The sequence below is a fragment of the Ovis aries genome, chromosome 13 (genome assembly GCF_016772045.2).
Source record: "Ovis aries strain OAR_USU_Benz2616 breed Rambouillet chromosome 13, ARS-UI_Ramb_v3.0, whole genome shotgun sequence".
NCBI lineage: Eukaryota > Metazoa > Chordata > Mammalia > Artiodactyla > Bovidae > Ovis > Ovis aries.
Window position 1 is genome coordinate 64,782,171 of NC_056066.1, and position 18,249 is coordinate 64,800,419.

Genomic DNA, 18,249 nt, shown 5'->3' on the forward strand with positions numbered 1-18,249 from the left:
GGATGTGGTGGTCAGGCCACAGCTATGGACCACACACCACAGCCCAAATGTCAGCAGGTTGTCCTATGGGACCAGGCACAGCAGGGACTAACAGCTGTGGGGCCAGAGTAACCTGAGCTCAGGTCAAATTAGAGGATTGAATTGGAGACTGGGTAGGACTGGAGGTTAGGCTGCTCAGAGCTGAATAAACTCAATAAATTATTAGGCCAGAAGGCAAAAGTTAGTGACTTGGATCTGAAATCCAGGATTCGGGGTTGGTTAGAGTAGGGAAACCAGAAGCCAAGGGCAGGGCAATGAGGGCAGAAATGGGAGCTAGGGTGGAGGTGGGAGGAGAGCTCAGTAGTACCAAGGAAGTCGTTGGCAGAGATGCGGTCATAGTCCCAGACCTGCAGGACCAGCACAGCCGGCTGCCGGAATTCAGCTTCTTCCAGGGCGAAGGGTCCAGGGCGGCGCCGGACGCTCACCTCGCGCTCCGTGGGCAGGTAGTCAAAGCGGAACACGAAGCGCCAGTTGAAGTTGCCCTCCCCGGTCAGAGAGTTGAAGTGGACGTCTGTCTCCTGCTTGTCGTGCTCCAGCCCCTTCACCCAGCTGGGACCAGGGGAAAGGTGCAGGCCAAGAGGGTGGGCATCTGCGCGCGGCCAAGTCCAGAATCGGCTCCTCACCCAGTATGCCCCTCCACTCACCCTCACGTTGGTCCCTTCACCCAGCTCCCAGCGCCATCAAGGCCCCAGAGGACAGGCAGGGCTCTGGCTCAGCCCAGGACCCAAGCCCCTGTTCGCAGCCCCACCTCGGTACACAGCCATGCGCCCAGCTCCGCCTGCAGGCCTACCTTTTCACGTAGATGTCACTCGACATCTCTCCAGTGAGCGGGTTCACGTCATCCAGAACCACATCCTCCGTGTTCCAGATGATGACTCGGAGCTCATAGCTGAGGGAAGTATTGGGGGGAGGGTTTTCAGACTCTTGAGAGGTGTCTTGGGAGGAGCTACAGGAAGGACTGGGGCCAGGGCCACTGACACTCAGCAACTGGAGTGCGCCTAGCCAGGTAATCAGATGTCTGTGCTACCTTGAACGGGCATCCCCAGGTATCACTGCCCACCCCAGCCACTGCAGTTGGCACCAGGAATGGTCTGCTGACCCACGCTGGTTCAATGAGATTTTCCCTCCCATAAATTTGGACTCAAGACCCTGAAAACGTGAGTCCCAAAGCATCAGACGTAGATCTGGAGCCACCACAAGCTAAAGCGCTGTGCAAGCAGAGAGAGCCAGTCTGCAGAGAAACACTAAGTGGGGATGAGAGCATGAAGCCCCTAAGGGACAAAAGGAGGGGCTGTGACATTCTTGATCCTACCCCAGGTGGCCCTGTCCTGGGCTGTCAAATGGTTTCCAGATATCTGTTGTTTTGCCCAGTGTTAATTTCCCCTCATTTGTTGACAGCACCTTGATTTTCTGTTGGTGACCCTACCCCCACTACTGTCAACTGAGTCATACTGGTGGGTCTGTCACCTAGGGGACATCACCCAGGACTGACCAATCAATGTATTATAGCCCCCTGATCACAGTGATTGGTTCAGGAATCAGCATTTGACCCAAGCTGGTCCAATGATAGTTAGCCCAAGACTTTTGCTCTAACTGGGAAAGGGGTGTTTATTTTTCTGCTCAAGTAGTCTGGTTGGTAAGATGTAAGCTTGTGCTGAACTACATCACAATTGCACTCATCTCACATGCCAGTAAAGTAATGCTCAAAATTCTCTAAGCCAGACTTCAGCAATACGTGAACCGTGAACTTCCTGATGTTCAAGCTGGTTTTAGAAAAGGCAGAGGAACCAGAGATCAAATTGCCAACATCCACTGGATCATGGAAAAGCAAGAGAGTTCCAGAAAAACATCTATTTCTGCTTTATTGACTATGCCAAAGCCTTTGACTGTGTGGATCACAATCAACTGTGGAAAATTCTGAAAGAGATGGGAATACCAGACCACCTGACCTGCCTCTTGAGAAATCTGTATGTAGGTCAGGAAGCAACAGTTAGAACTGGACATGGAACAACAGACTCCAAATAGGAAATGGTTCCAAATAGGAAAAGGAGTATGTCAAGGCTGTATATTGTCACCCTGCTTATTTAACTTATATGCAGAGTACATCATGAGAAACGCTGGGCTGGAAGAAACACAAGCTGGAATCAAGATTGCCAGGAGAAATATCAACAACCTCAGATATGCAGATGACACCACCCTTATGGCAGAAAGTGAAGAGGAACTCAAAAGCCTCTTGATGAAAGTGAAAGAGGAGAGTGAAAAAGTTGGCTTAAAGCTCAACATTCAGAAAATGAAGATCAAGGCATCTGGTCCCATCACTTCATGGGAAATAGATGGGGAAACAGTGGAAACAGTGTCAGACTTTATTTTTCTGGGCTCTAAAATCACTGCAGATGGTGATTACAGCCATGAAATTAAAAGACACTTACTCCTTGGAAGAAAAGTTATGACCAACCTAGATAGTACATTCAAAAGGAGAGACATTAGTTTGCCAACAAAGGTCCGTTTGGTCAAGTCTATGGTTTTTCCTGTGGTCATGTATGGATGTGAGAGTTGGACTATGAAGAAGGCTGAGCGCCGAAGAATTGATGGTTTTGAACTGTGGTATTGGAGAAGACTCTTGAGAGTCCCTTGGACTGCAAGGAGATCCAACGAGTCCATTCTGAAGGAGATCAGCCCTGGGATTTCTTTGGAAGGAATGATGCTAAAGCTGAAACTCCAGTACTTTGGCCACCTCATGCGAAGAGTTGACTCATTGGAAGACTCTGATGCTGGGAGGGATTGGGGGCAGGAGGAGAAGGGGACAACAGAGGATGAGATGGCTGGATGGCATCACGGACTTGATGGACATGGGTCTGAGTGAACTCCGGGAGTTGGTGATGGACAGGGAGGCCTGGCGTGCTGCGATTCATGAGGTTGCAAAGAGTCGGACATGACTGAGCGACTGAACTGAACTGAAGCTTGCGCTGTTAAAAGTCATTTTGACCCCAGACTGCGAAAGCTTCCATGAGACTGACACCAAGGAAAGCAGAGCCCAGAGGTAGGAAGTGACAGATTGCTGATGAAATCTGAAGTGCACATACTCCCCACTCAGACCAGCTTAAGTCAGAAGGTAGTTAACTGGTGCTTGGACTCTTTTCAGTTGCAAGTGTCACCCAACTTACAGTGGCTTATGAAAAAAAAAATAATGGTTCACCTACCTGAAGCCTGGGTCAGCTCTGCCTGCTTCACCAGGGGCCCTTGTCCAGGCTGCCCAAGATGTGCCCGCCCCATGGGAGGAGGGGCCAGGATTCCTCTTACCTGATTGGCTGTCGAGGCTTGATGTCAACTGGGGGTGGGGCAGGCACATCTCTGGGGAAGATGTCAATCCACATGTGAAGAGACCCCTGGGGGCACAGGACTGGGCTGAAGGGTCTTCCGCGGGTCCCACCTCCCCTAACAGCCCTGGGGCCGGAGGTTGTGCCTTGCCCCAGGTGGAAAGGAGAGCTGGGGTCAGGAGGGTAGATCCTGGGGGATGAGGATGAAGGCAGGGTCTGAACTGGGGATTCCAGGGTTGAGGTTAGACTGGGGGTTCAGAGATGAGGCCCTGGAAGTGGAAGGCTGAGATTAAAAGTGAGATCCAGTGTTCCCAGGTCCAGATCCTAGAAATCTGGGGTGGAGGTCAGGTTGGGTGTGCCACATGTGAGCCTTGGTAGGCCAGGGCTGGGACTCCTTCAGAACCAGAGTCTGGGGTGAGGGGAGGGAGTCCAGGATGGAAGTCCAAGACTTGAGTGGGGAGGGTGGGGACCAAGATCAAGAGCCAGAGTCAGAAGTGGCCGTGCCCAGGTTCAGGACCAGGTGGGAGTCCTGGGGCTCTGGGGATGTGCCCTGAGCCCTCCTTCACCTGCAGCAGCCCTGGGCTGCGGGGATGGTAGAGGGGCCGTGTTTCTACATGCTCAGGTACCAGCTGGATCCCAAGCCCTGGCATCTCCTGCCAGCGCTGCAGCACTAGCAATGCCTGGGCCTCCTCAGAGACATCCCTTGCCGCCTTGGAGCCCCTGATACCTACAACAAGAGGTTCGTGAGCTTGGGTTCCACACAGTTCCCAACTCTGCTCCCTCCCTCCCAACCCCCTGGCCCTCAATAGACGCTCTGGGCTGAGGCACCTGCTGTACTGGACAAACACATTTCCTGGGAGGGCATGTCCACAATGCATAGAAAGTGGCGGATGCTGCTGTAACAACTTTTGCCAGTGAAAAGCCAGCAGTAGGGGGACAGTGGGATTGGAGGGGCTGTGGCCTTCGTGCAAACCTTGTTTAGAGAACAGACCACTGATTGTGTATGAAGCACAAGCTAAATCCTGCACCATATTGTATATTGCATGGTAGCCCTGTGTCCTCAATTAGCTATGGCTCTGAGGGGTTCACTAAGTCTCCCCAGAGATCTCACACTCACCAACAAAGACCACTTTCTCTCCACTATTGTCCTTACTCAGCCAAACTCACCTCCTCTGTTTGCAGAGGGAGGCAGGATCTTTGGGGACACATTAGGCTGATCATCAGCGGCCTCCCCCATACCTTGCTCTACCATCTTGCCCCCTCTGGATTGTCCAACAGAGAGAGACTGGTACCTGGGGGCAGGGTCTCTGGTGATATCCGAAAGAGTTTGCTGCCCACCTTGACAGCCTTGACTCGATATTCAGGTTGGGGGAGGCCACAGCGTTGGCATAGCCCAGCCAGGATCTGTGAAGGCTGGAATGCATCACGCCAGGCATTGTACCCATCCCTGTGGGAGGAAATGGAAGGTGCTGCAGTTGGATCCAGCAGATAAACATAGTTGGGCACAGGGGCAGGGATGGGGGCCCTTGAGGACTTAGGATCCAGGTTCATAACTCTACTGGAGAACAGGTTAGTCCTCGCTTACAGTAATGGCGAAAATCAAGTATGCATGCCAGATGCTCCTATGAAAGAGATACTGACATTATTGCCCCCATTTTGCAGATGAGGAAACTGAAGCTCAAGGAACTCAAGTGACTTGTTAGTTATAGATCCCAACTCCCAAGCCCATTTCTTGACCAATAAGCTATAATGTTTTGGTCGCAGGGGAGTCCCCTGCTGTGAAATTAAAGGATCTGGACCTTCAGGTGGGATGTGAACTTGAAAGCCTTTGGTCAGACTTAGAATGACTCCCGAGGGCCCTGTGGGACTCACACGTCATACTGGGATGCCAGCCCACAGTTCGCCCTGTGGTGGCTATAGAATCGGTTTTCCAGATCAATGTGGGTCTCCCCAATGAGGTCATCAGAACCCACGAGGTCATGATCAAACACAGCTACGGTCAGCTCAGGCTCAGCAGGGAGAGAAATGCTGAGTTCCAGGACCCTAGCAAGGAGAGAGCACAGCTGAGAACACCCCCACACCCTGGGGGTGGTCCTGCGGGGGAAGGGGTGGACTCAGCACCGCTGTCCATTCCCCCACCATCACCACTAGCTGCCTGAGTGAGAGTCACAGGGCCAGGTGGCAAAGTCACTCCCCATCCCCAAGCCCAGGGCCCAGCCTCACTCTCCAAAGATGGGATTTAGCTGCTTGGGGATGTATCGTTCCTTGGTGTCCAGCCGCTCCCGGCCAGCGCTCACCACCAAGTAGGGGTCTGCCTTGCCATTGGGGTCTGCAGGAGCCAGGTTGGTAGCCTAGAGAGACAGTACGGGGTGGAAATGAAAAAAACGTCAAAACCCAAGGTTGCCCTTGTTGGGCCTACTCTCCGATTTAGTAAAAACAGGAAGTTACCACGGAAAATTCTTCTACTGCAAGATGTTAGCTGAGAGGTTGGATGAGCTGACTTACTTTCTTTTAACTTAATTATTGAAATACAGTAATTATTGTCATACAAATAGGTATAACAGGAATATAACGAAGGCTTCCCTGGTGTCCAGGGGTTAAGAATCCACCTGACAATGCAGGGGACATGGATTCAATCCCTGGTCCATGAAGACTCCATGTGTCGAGGGGCAACTAAGCCTGTGCACCACAGCTGAGCTTGCACTCTGGAGCCCACAAGCCTCAACATGAGAAGCCACTGCAATGAGAAGCCAACACACTGCAACTAGAGAAGAGCCCCTGCTTGCCACAACTAGAGAAAGCCCGTGTGCAACAACGAAGACCCAGTGCAGCCATTAATAAATAAATAGAACTTAATATATATATATAATGAAACAAAATACGTGGAAACATGTATAGTCAGTTCAGTCGCTCAGTTGTGTGCGACTGTTTGTGACCCCATGGACTGAAGCATGCCAGGCCTCCCTGTCCATCACCAACTCCTGGAGCCTTCTCAAACTCATGTGCATTGAGTCAGTGATGCCATATAACCATCTCATCCTCTGTTGTCCCCTTCTCCTCCTGCCTTTAATCTTTCTCAGCATCAGGGTCTTTTCTAGTGAGTCAGTCCTTCACATCAGGTGGCCAAAATATTGAAGTTTCAGCTTCAGTATCAGTCCTTCCAATGAATATTCAGGACTGATTTCTTTTAGGACTGACTGATTTGATCTCCTTGCAGTCCAAGGGACTCTCAAGAGTCTTCTCCAGCACCACAGTTCGAAAGCATCAATTCTTCGGTGCTCAGCTTTCTTTATAGTCCAACTCTCACGTTCATACACGACCACTGGAAAAACCACAGTAGCTTTGACTAGACGGACTTTTGTTGGCAAATGAATGTCTCTGTTTTTTAATATGCTGTCTAGGATGATCACAGCTTTTCTTCCAAGGAGTAAGCGTCTTTTAATTTCATGGCTGCAGTCACCATCTGCAGTGATTTTGGAGCCCCAAAATAAAGTCTCTCACTGTTTGCATTGTATAAGGGACTTACTATTCAGTTCATAACTTTCCATATCATTTGAGTTTCACTCTTTCACAATGAGCATATGTTACTTTCATTTTACTTTTTATCCCTTTTTTTGTTTTGATTTTTTTATTTTTGGCTGCGCTGAGTCTGGGTTGCTGGGCTCACCAATCTCTCTGCACTGTGAGGGGGTGATACTCTTCATGCGGGGCTGAGCTTCTCGCTGCAGCAGCTCCTCTTGTGGAGCACGGGCTCTAGGGCGTGCAGGCTTCAGGGGCTGCAGCACATAGGCTCAGGAGCTGTGGCCCCAGGCTTAGCTGCTCCACGGCATGTGGGCCCTTCCAGGGCCAGGGATCAACTCGTGTCCCCTGCATTGCAAGGTGGGTTCTTAACCACTGGACCACCAGGGAAGTCCTTTTTTGTTAAATTAAGAATATTTTAGCTAAATAAAAAAATAATACAATGAGCATGTGTGTGCCCAGCTTCATAAATAATACAACTTCTGGACATACTTCTGTTACATATCCATGCATCCCTAAGCAATATATAGCATGATCTTTCATGGTTTAAACTGTATGTAGTAAACTTACTTTTTCTATTTTTGAAAACGATGTAATTTAGTAAATATATAACTTATACATAAATTACTGAAATAGAACTTATACACAGCAGAGTTCCAGTTGCTCATCTTTCCCAGCACTTGGTATTGTCAATCTTTTTTATTTTCATCATTCTCATGCGTGTAAAATTGAAGCTCATTGGGGTTTAATTTGTGTTTCCCTGCTGATGAAGCATGTTGAGCTTTTTTTTTCACTTTTGAATGTGCTTATTAGCCTTGTATGTGTGTGTGTATATATATATATATTTGCTTTTGTGAAATGACTTCAAATCTTTTGTGCCATCATTGAGTTTTTAATTTTCAATATTACATTTTTAATTTCTAAACATTCTAACTGGTCCTTCAAACTTGCTGTTTATTTGTAATGGTCTCTTGTTCCTTGCTCATTTTAATTTCATTCTATTTCTTTAAACATTTCATATTCTCTATCTAGTCATTCCAATATCAACGGCCTTGGGGTCTGAATCTGTTGTTGTTTTTGCTAATCCTTACTCCTGATGGTCTTTTTCTTTTGGTACTTTTTAATCATGACTCATATTTGGTATGACTCATGTTGTGTGTGTTCTCTGCCAAAGAGGGTTTGTTTTCACTCCTGCCAGTTCCCTAGGCAAACTACCAACCTGCAGCCACTTTAAATTAAATCCTCCAAGCCCTCTCACCCTGGAGTCCACACGCCACAGCCAAGTGCTTCAGCTACTGAAGCTCTCGCGCCTAGATCCCACATTCCACAGCAAGAGAAGCCACCACAACGAGCAGCCTGTGCGCCTCAACTAGAGAAAGACCTCTCACAACAACGAAGGCCCATAGCAACCAAAACAATAAACAAGTAGAGGGATGACATCTTCTAACTGAGGGTGTGGGGATCACACCAGAGGTGAGAACGCAGCTTGTGGTCGTGGATGCGTAGGGAGACTTTTCCCCTCTAACCAATGCCAGGGATAAGGCAGCCAAGCTTCCTCAGTGTCCCCTTCTGCCGTGCAAGTTCCTATCTTTGTTCATCCTTATGCTCCAGGTGGCCCCGGGGTTTCATCTCCTGTCCTCACTGCCTGTCATGAGGAAGAGGAGGTCTCTCTGGTCAGCGTGAGTGTGGGGTGAAAGCCAGCTTTACTACGCCTCTTCTCTTGGCTCCTGTATTAGCTAAACTTCCTTACTCTCCACACTCTTCTTTGTTTCCGGCTGTGCAGGGGCTGCTCTTTACTGTGGTGCGTGGGCTTCTCACTGTGGTGGCTTCTCTTGTGGCTCCCTGGCTCTAGAGCTCAGGCTTCAGTAGTTGTGGTGGAGGGCTCAGCTGCCCCAAGTTATGTGGAATCTTCCTGGATCAGGGATCAAACCCTGTGTCCCCTGCACTGACAGACAGATTCTTAACTACTGGACCACCAGTCCGATTTTCTGTATTCTTGATGCTCTGGTATCTGGGGCTGTACTGACGCTGGAGAGACTGCCCCTGCCAGGGCTACTAATTCCCAGAGTTAGCAAGCAACATATTTGCCAGAGTACTTTTCATATACAAACCAACTAATCCAGACCCCATACAACACCCAACCACCTCCTCTATCTGGCCTTTATACTCCAGAAAGTAATATTTCTCTGCTTTTATCATCCCCACAGCCAGGTTCAGACAGCTAGAGACAGTGAGACAACTCCTGTACCCTAAAGCCCGTAGGAATTATTCAAACTAGCTAGTCATAAACCTGCTTATGCTGCTTTGCCCCACCTTTCCATCAAAAACAAACAAACAAACAAAAAAACACGCACAACAAAGGCTGTGGCCGTCATACGTCCCTTGTTCCTTCTGCCTTCGGACTGGCCCTCATGTTTTCCCAGGTAACCCTGCAAGGCACAGCCTGCCCCACCTCTAGAAAACTGAAACAAACAACAGACAATCTTTTCAATCGCAGCCACCTGATCTGTCGACTTCCCCATACGTGGATAATAACAAAATCGTGGGTGCATTTTAAAGCAGCTCCTGCTTTTACTTTGGGTTTTTTTCTACTCTAAAATCTCTTACTTTCTTGGAAGCTCAGCACTGCATTTAAAAGATGTTTTTGAAGTATGGAAGTTTCTCAAAAAACTGAAAATAGAATTGCGATATGATCCAGCAATCCCACTCCTGGGCATATACCCAGAAAAAAACTGCACTTCAGAAAGATACACGGAATTCCCTGCAGTCCAGTGGTTAGGACTCTTTGCTTCCACTACAGGGAGCGTAGGTTTGATCCTTGGTCAAGGAACTAAGATCCTGCAAGCCTCTTGGCATGGCCAAAAAGAAATAGACAGAGAAAATGTAACAACAACAAAAAAGATACATTCACTTGTGTGTTCATAGCAGCACTATTCACAATAATCAAGACGTGGAAACAACCTAAATTTCCATTGACAGATGAATGGATAAAGAAGATATACATATATATATCATATATACACACACACAATGGAATACAATTCAGCATAAAAAAAATGAAATAATGCTATTTGCAGCAACATGGATAGAGCTAGAGATTGCCATATTAAGTAAGTAAGTCAGAAAGAGAAAGACAAATACCATGATATCACTTATATGTGGAATCTAAAAGATGGCACGAACGAACTTATTTGTGAAACAGAAACAGACTCACAGACACAGAGAACAGGCTTGTGGTTGCCAAGGGGGAGGAAGTGGGGAAGGGATGGATTGGGAGTTGGGGACTAGAAGATGCAAACTAGTGTACGTAGGATGGATAAACAACAAGGTCCTACTGTACACCACAGGGAACTATATCCAATATCCTGTGATAAACCATAATGGACACATGAAAAGGAATATATATATATGTGTATAACTGAATCACTTTGCTTTACATCAGAAATTAACACAACTGTAAATAAACTATGATTCAATGATTTTTTTTTAAATTTTAAGATGTCTTTAAAATTTGATCCAGCATTTTTAGCTTTTGGTGAGTGATGCTAGCTTTAATTCTCAGGGTGTGCTCTTACGCCTTGAGACACAGACTCTGCTGACCTTGAGCTCTGATGAGTGATGTCCTCTCTCCCTTCCTTCATGCACATGACTCTATCTGCACAGCTCTTGGAGGCTCTTCAGCTGCCCTGGTGGTTTGCACTTTTAAGGCTCTGATTTCAGCATAATTGGAACTCAGATTTTTTGTTAATTGTTCTTGTTTGGGGGTGATTTTCAGGAAAAAGAAGGGGAAACGCCCCATTGGTGCCACCTTCCACAAACTGGGAATCATCAAATTTGCTTACTTCATCCAAATTTCTGTTGGGAGATGTATCCTTATTGACACATGTTACCGTAGCTCGTTCAGTTTAACTATAGTATTTGTTATATGACTGATACACACACTCTCTCTCTCCTATTTAAGAACACTTAAGGTTATTTCTAAAATTTTTATTATTACAAATATTACTAGAATGAACATATATGTTTTCTTAGACACATTATATGAAAATTTTTCTAAGATTGTATCTAGAAGTACAATTACTGGGTATTGGCTATGAGAATCTTCCATTGGACAACATATTGTACATCTTACTACAAACTGTTCTCCAAAGTTGTTATAACAACTTACATTCTGTGACAGGCAGAATAAACCGCCCCACAACATGTCCAAGTATCCCTGAACCTATGAATATCTTACTTTACGTAGTAAAAGAGACTTTGCAGATGTGATAAAAGATCACAAGATGAAGGAAGTAGCCTAGATTATCCAGGTGAGTCCAATATAATCACAGAGGTTTTTATAAGTGAAAGAGGGAGATGAGAGAGTCAGGGAGAGAGATTTGAAGGTGCTACACTGCTGGTTTTGAAGATGGAGGAAGAGGTCATGAGCCAAGATACACAGGCCGCCTGTAGAAGGTCAAGAAGACAAGCAAATGATTGTTTGCAAGAGCCTGTAGAAGGAAAGCAGTTGGGCCAACACCTTGATTTCAGCCCAGTGCAACCTGTTTTGGATTTCTGCTCTTCCGAACAGTAAGATGATAGACAGACGGTAAGTATGCGGACTGGTTGCAGCAGCAAAGAGAACTAATGCCTCCTTCTACCAGCACTGCGGTAGAGTTCTACGGCTGCCCCGCCCCTGTCTAATCTTGCCAATCAAAGGGAGGGAAATTTCTGATGGTTTCAATTATTTGCCTGTCAGATGACAATTAAGGCGCAGGTTTTGTTGTTGTTGTTTTGTTTTGTTTCTTTGGTCACACTGCGCAGCCTGTGGGATCTTAGTTCCTGTGCAGCCTGTGGGATCAATCGAACCCTCACCACCTCCCACCCGCCACCCCCGCACTGGAAGCACAGAGTTTTAATCTTTCAAGATTTGAAATAGCTCCACTGGAATTCCATCACCTCCACTAGCTGTGTTCGTAGTGATGCTTTCTAAGGCCCACTTGACTTCACATTCCAGGATGTCTGGCTCTAGGTGAGTGATCACACCCTCGTGATTATCTTGGTCATGAAGATCTTTTTTGTACAGTTCTTCTGTGTATTCTTGCCACCTCTTCTTAATATCTTCTGCTTCTGTTAGGTCCCTACCATTTCTGTCCTTTATTGTGCCCATCTTTGCATGAAATGTTTCCTTGGTATCTCTAATTTTCTTGAAGAGATCTCTAGTCTTTCCCATTCTGTTGTTTTCCTCTATTTCTTTGGACTGATTGCTAAGGAAGGCTTTCTTATCTCTTCTTGCTATTCTTTGGAACTCTGCATTCAGATGCTTATATCTTTCCTTTTCTCCCTTGCTTTTCACTTCCCTTCTTTTCACAGCTATTTGTAAGGCCTCCTCAGACAGCCATTTTGCTTTTTTGCATTTCTTTGGTCTTGACCCTGTCTCCTGTACAATGTCACGAACCTCTATCCATAGTTCATCAGGCTGCACTGGGTCTTAATTGCAGCCTGTGGGATCTAGATTCCTGATCAGAGATCAAACCCGGGCCCTCTGCGTTGGAAGGGCAGAGTCTTAGCCACTATTCCACCAGGGAAGTCCTGCTCAGTCAATTTCTATAGCCTTTTGTTCTCCGCCTGCGAAATAATTTTAAACAGCTGTTTTGTATTTTAATATTTGAAAACTCAAACATCCAAAGCCTTTAGAGATCTAATTCTCCTTTGTGTTATTTCTTTCTAGCAATTTTTCCTGATGATTATCTTCTTATATAGATTGTCATTTGGGATTGTGAACCCAAATTTGGTTATCTAAATCTTTGGAGTCTGTGAAGCCTGATTTGGGACCACTTTAAGCGGATTTCTCAGCTTTGAGTTTTCTGGATTACGCAGATAATAAAATCTCAAGTCTGGGGTATTTCCCTGGTGGTCCTGTGGTTAAGAATTCAGCTTGCAATGTAGGGGACGTGGATTGGATCCTTGATTGGGGAACCAAGATCGCACCCGCTGCAGAGCAGCTCAGCTGGTGAGCTGCTGCTACTGAGCCCGTACACTACAACTAAAGTCTGTGTATCACAACATGAAGATGCCACGTGACACAACATAGCTCCTGAATGCCGAAATTAAGATCTGATGCAGCCAAATAAAGAAATACATTTTTTAAACAAAAATTCAAGTCCTAAATCAATGTGAGGGCAAAACTCCAATAATAAATCCTCACAAAAGGTATTTTTTCTGTTTCACCCAGCTGGAACAGAGGCTAAGACAGACCATTTACCTTACAGGCTCCTTTTCCAGTGGGTGGGCTTCCTCTTGACTGCCTTTTACTGACAGTAGAGCCCTTCCTGGGTCCTGCTTTATGCAAGTTTCTTAGCTGTGTCTCTCACCTTGCATAGGATGTTTGGTATTAGAACCTAAGGCTTGGGGTCCAGATATGGAGAAATCCTCTCAAGAGAATCGGACTTCAGGGCTTGTTCAGGGATTCCTGCTGTTTCTTCATTTGGCCATTGAGAATTCCCCTTCCTATGAGTTTAGGATTTGTATAAAAGACTGCTTATCTAGCATTTCTAGATGTATTATATCAGGAAATTATTTCAGACCATCTATGCTTCAATGCTGTTAGAAGCAGAAGGTCCAGATGACTGCAAGGTCTCCAGAGACTTCCAGAAACAGGTGTTTTATGATATAAATAGAAGGGAGGGAAGGACTTCCCTGGGGGTGCAGTGGTTAACAATCTACCTTGCAATGTAGGGTTCAGTCCCTGGTCAGGGAACTAAGATCCCACATGCTGTGGAGCAAGCACTGCCATGAATACCCAGTGCAGCCAAAATTTGAAAAACAATAAATAAATAGAAGGGAAAGGACCTTCTTTCCTAGTCTAGGATGAATGTACTGTTGGGACTGAGATACGGGAAGCGGGAGCAGAAGGAAGAGGGGAGTGGGCCAAGGGAGTCTGGACTTTTCCAGGTACAAAAACACCTATAAAATAAGGATAATTACCAAACTAGTATGTCTAGTCTATTAGTAGTCTAACAAACTAGACCAAGTTACTCATGCATCATCTCATTTGATTTTCCAGTTGCTCTGAAGACAGCATATCTTATCTGCCTGTAGACAGATAAGGATACTGAGCCGCAAAACAAAGCATAGTGGGACTTTCCTGGTGGTCCAGTAGCTAAGACTCTGCACTCCCAATGTAGGAGGTCCAGATTTGATCCCTGGTCCGGGAACTAGATCCTACATGTCACCCTCACACCGTGACTAGAGAAGCCTGCACACTGCAACGAAGACCCAGCTCAGCCCCTCCCAAAAAAACAAAATAAAAACGCTTTTTAAAAAAGCAAAGCTTTGTGCCCAAAGTTAAACAGTTCATGGATGATGCAAAGCTGTTCCTCTTTACAGCTTGTATTCACGGCTAGAGACATCAAAAAACAAAAAGAAAAATGTTCACAGGAAAGAAGCCATTATAATTAGATACAGAACATTTTGTATTGTCCCTGCCCATGAAACATTAAAGGAAAAAGAGCCAAGTAATTCACATTATCTAGTGTAGGCACTAGGATGCTTGATTATGGCAGAAGAGGGCCACAGAATGTTTCTTTAAATTATGCCTTAGAACCCCCATATTTAAACTAGATAAAAGTACAGCATCTGCTCTGGACTGGGAGTAAATGTGTAGCAAAGCCCTCATTCCCTTCATTCGCTGAGATGCATTTAAGGAAACCTCAGGGCCCTGCTGAGTGCCATATGAAAACCCTGATGGTCCAGTGGTTAAGAATCCACTTGCCAATGCAGGGGACACACGTTCAATCCCTGATCTGAGAAGATCCCACATGCCACGGAGCACCTAAGCTCACGTGCTGTGACTACCGAAGCCCGTGCTCTGCAACAAGAAAAGCCTCTGCAGTGAGAAGCCGGTGCACCGCAACCAAGAGTAGCCCCTGTTCACCCCAACTAGAGAAAGCCCTCGCATAGCAGTGAAGACCCAGGGCAGCCAAAAATAGCTAATTCATTCAATGATTGATTTTTTTTTTAAGTGAAAAAAATCGTGCAACAATGGGAAGACCTGTACAAAGGCTTTGGTGGGAGGCCATCACGAAGCTTTATGGATTGTGCTCTTCCTGGAATTAAACTCTCCCCATTCTTTTAATATGAGACTAGAACTACGAATAAGGAGTCAGAAGATCTAAGTAGTAAATTCAGGTTCTGCCATGAGCAAGTCATGTAACCTTCGGGAGTCTCTTAACTTTGTGCCTAAGATTTCCCACCTGAAAAATGAAAAAGCTGGACTCCGATCCCTTCCTGTCTGTAGGTTTTGTGTACATTACCTTTGTTCGACTTAGAGGCATGCAGGGTCAATGGATGCTCACCTTTACAACATATACTCTAACCAGGAGCTTGATGGGCCGGTTCTGTGGGATACCCCGGGAGATCTGGGGCTCAGAGAAGGACACTGCCTCTGATTCTGGGTAAATGAGGAAGGAGCCCTGGGTGGGATGGGAGTGGGGAGCAGAAAAAACACTGCTAAGAGAGACTTCCTCCTGCATCCCCATCTGTGCTCCCTGGTCCCCCATTCCTCCCCCAAACATACCTTGAACTTGCCCACAAGCTTTCCAGACCCTTCATCCTCTCCATCTCCACCCTGACTCCCCTGACCACGGTACAGGGGAAACACATTCAGCCAGTCTTCAAAGTGGTTAAACTCTTCCTCCAGGGAGGTGTTGTAAATCTGAAAGGCAAGGACCTCAGTGACAGCCTGATGTCTCAGAATCCGAGCAAAATTCCCTCTCCCAACACCCAGTTACCTTCAGAGTGGCAAGTGTTCTTTTCTGGGACACAGAGCCTTTGACTTCAGGCTCACTCTGGTCGTGGGCTTCCCCATCCACAGAAATGGGGTGAACCCCATCTGGGAATAGCAGAAATGCCCCATTAGAAACTGGTTTGGGGCTTCACTGGTGATCTAGTGGTTAAAAATTACCTGCCAATGCAGGGGACACAGATCTGATCCCTAGTCCGGGAAGATCCCACATGCCGTGAAGCAACTAAGCCCGTGTGCCACAACCACTGAGCCTGCGCGCTTTAGAGCCTGCAAGTCACAACTGCTGAGCCCACACACTGCAGCTACTGAAGTCCATGTGCCTAGAGGCCGTGCTCCACAACAAGAGAAGCCACCAGGATGAGAAGCCCGTGCACCACAAGAAAGAGGAGCCCCCACTAGCTGCAACGAGAGAAAGCCTTGCACACAGCAACGGAGGCCCAGCACAGCCAAAGATAAATACATAAATCTTAAAAAGAGAGAAAGAAAGAAGCATGGTGTTGGGAAAGGGAGGGAGACAGAAAGAGGAAAAGCAAGAAAGCCCGTCTCTTACCTGAATCCCCAGGGTCATCCATTTCATCCTCATCAAAGTTGGCCTGAAATCAATGGGCAGGTCAGAGATCCTTCCCTTCCTGTCACCTCCTTCATCTACCCCTTTCCCAGGATAGGGAGCTGGGAAACTTTAGTTCAAGTTCTAGCTGGGTAAGCCCACTTGTGTTTTCAAAGCCTTAGTTTATCATGTAGTCCTGCTATGTAACCATCAGTCACATGTGGAACTGCTGAGCACTTGAAACATGGCTGGTCCAAACTGAGCTGTGCTCCAAGTGTAAACTACACACTGGATGTCAAAGACTAGTATAAATTAAGACTGTAAATTATTTCATTATTAATTGTTTTTGATAGTTACTTCTTGAAACGCTATTATAGATATACTAGGTTAATAAAACATATTATTAAAAATCAACTTCAACCGGTTACTTCCACCTTTTAAAATATGTGGCTGCTACAAAAGTTAAAATTGCATATGTGGCTCACGTGATATTTCTGTTGGACAACACAGCTCTCGATAATGGAGCTAATAATCCCCAACTTCTCAAACTGTGGTGAAGATGAGCAAAGATGGCTGTAACAGTTTTGAAAATCTGTAGAGCTCCATGTTTGATGAGATCCTTCTTCTTACCATTCACCCTCCTCTGCCTCCAGCTCCACCACTCCCACCGCCAGCACGTTCCCCTGCTCCCACCTGGCCCTGGAGCTCCTGCAGTGATGCATAGTATTTGGACCACCAGTCAAGCTCTTCAGGCTCTGGGATGTCCTCCTCCAGCCCTGGGCCTTGAGTCAGGAGGCCTCCCAGAGGCAGCTTCTTCAGAGGAGCCTGGGGGAGCAAGAACTCAGTGCCCCTAGCCCAGCACCACCCCAAGCCCTGCCAACCCCTTCTCCATACACTTCCCCCCCATTCCATCACCTTTAGGAGCCGTCTAGGTGTCCCGTCGGCCCTGAAGGGGTCCAGGGACCTCTGTCCTGAGAGGGGACAAACGCCACCAGGAGAAGGACAGGCAAGTAGAAATCAGACTCCATGTCCCACTGGAGGGTCTCCAGGAGCCATCTCAGCCAGGAGTTAGATGAAGACTTCTGTCTGGTGGCCCCTAGGGGGAGAGCCCCTTACCTTGAGGTTCCCTGGGGACCAGGTCCCCTGTCTCCTCCTCTTCTTGCTCCTCGGGGGCATCCTCTTGACCCTGGAGAGTGAATCTCAGCATATGGGGGACAACGTGGGATCCCACAAGCACTGTGCGGCCAAAGGCCCGGCGCTCGATCACCAGGACGCTGAGAGGGGGCTGCAGGTAAGGCTGTTCCGGCAAGTCCTGGCGGGGGAGAGAGGACCTGGATCTCTGCACACTTTGGGAGGAGGAAAAGGCCGCAGCGGAGACAGGTGAGAAAACAAGGCAGCTAAATGTGCATTCGAAGTCCACAGCCCCACCGAGTCATCTCTGGTGAGTCACTGCCTTCCCAACCCACTCCCCAGCTAAAAAGGGGACACAGCCCTGGATTGGAAAGGCTATTGTGTCACATGACATAACAGATACAAAAGTAATTTGGAGCCTACAAAGTGCTATCAGAAACATGAAGTTGTTGTTATTATTATGTAAAGGAGAAATACTCAGTTTGCTAATATAGACTTAGAACCATAAAATTATATATACCCTTTAATCCAGAAATTCTGTGTCTATCAATGAATCCTGAGTGGGGAGGGGGAACACAGTTATAATACTGTATTGTTGGTTTTATTTTACATATATGTGATAATCACAGCACAAAAGAGGGAGAAATGGAGTTATAATAGAGCAAAGTATTTCTATTTTACTGAAACTAAACCAGTATTAATCTGAAACAGACGGTGAAAAATCAGTATGCATACTGTAATCCCTGGAGCAACTACTAAGTAAATATCAACTAAGGAATTAAAGAAGTGAAAGTGAAGTCACTCAGTCGTGTCCGACTCTTTGTGACCCCGTGGACTGTAGCCTACCAAGCTCCTCTGTCCATGGGATTCTCCAGGCAAGAATACTGGAGTGGGTTGCCATTTCCTTCTCC

General features: G+C 46.8%; 1 protein-coding gene across 7 annotated transcripts in view; it reads right to left on the reverse strand.

Annotated features, from left to right (window-relative positions):
- LOC101120595 (fer-1-like protein 4) overlaps positions 1 to 18,249 on the reverse strand; it is a 40,512-nt gene that overhangs the window by 1,249 nt on the left and 21,014 nt on the right. Inside the window, exons 29-42 of one of the 7 annotated variants that reach the window (XM_027977131.2) lie at positions 17,324 to 17,519; positions 17,123 to 17,178; positions 16,901 to 17,032; positions 16,211 to 16,253; positions 15,647 to 15,747; positions 15,433 to 15,570; positions 15,212 to 15,328; positions 5,580 to 5,707; positions 5,229 to 5,399; positions 4,649 to 4,803; positions 3,923 to 4,083; positions 3,340 to 3,425; positions 830 to 928; positions 347 to 588 (exon numbers count right to left, since the gene is read on the reverse strand). In XM_027977131.2, coding sequence (XP_027832932.1) covers positions 347 to 588; positions 830 to 928; positions 3,340 to 3,425; positions 3,923 to 4,083; positions 4,649 to 4,803; positions 5,229 to 5,399; positions 5,580 to 5,707; positions 15,212 to 15,328; positions 15,433 to 15,570; positions 15,647 to 15,747; positions 16,211 to 16,253; positions 16,901 to 17,032; positions 17,123 to 17,178; positions 17,324 to 17,519 — 1,825 coding nt within the window. Of the gene's footprint in view, positions 1 to 346; positions 629 to 829; positions 929 to 3,339; positions 3,426 to 3,922; positions 4,084 to 4,648; positions 4,804 to 5,228; positions 5,400 to 5,579; positions 5,708 to 15,211; positions 15,329 to 15,432; positions 15,571 to 15,646; positions 15,748 to 16,210; positions 16,254 to 16,900; positions 17,179 to 17,323; positions 17,520 to 18,249 lie in introns of those variants that run through there. The other 6 variants (XR_009595965.1, XM_027977130.2, XM_060397030.1 and 3 more) reach the window with 6 other exon arrangements.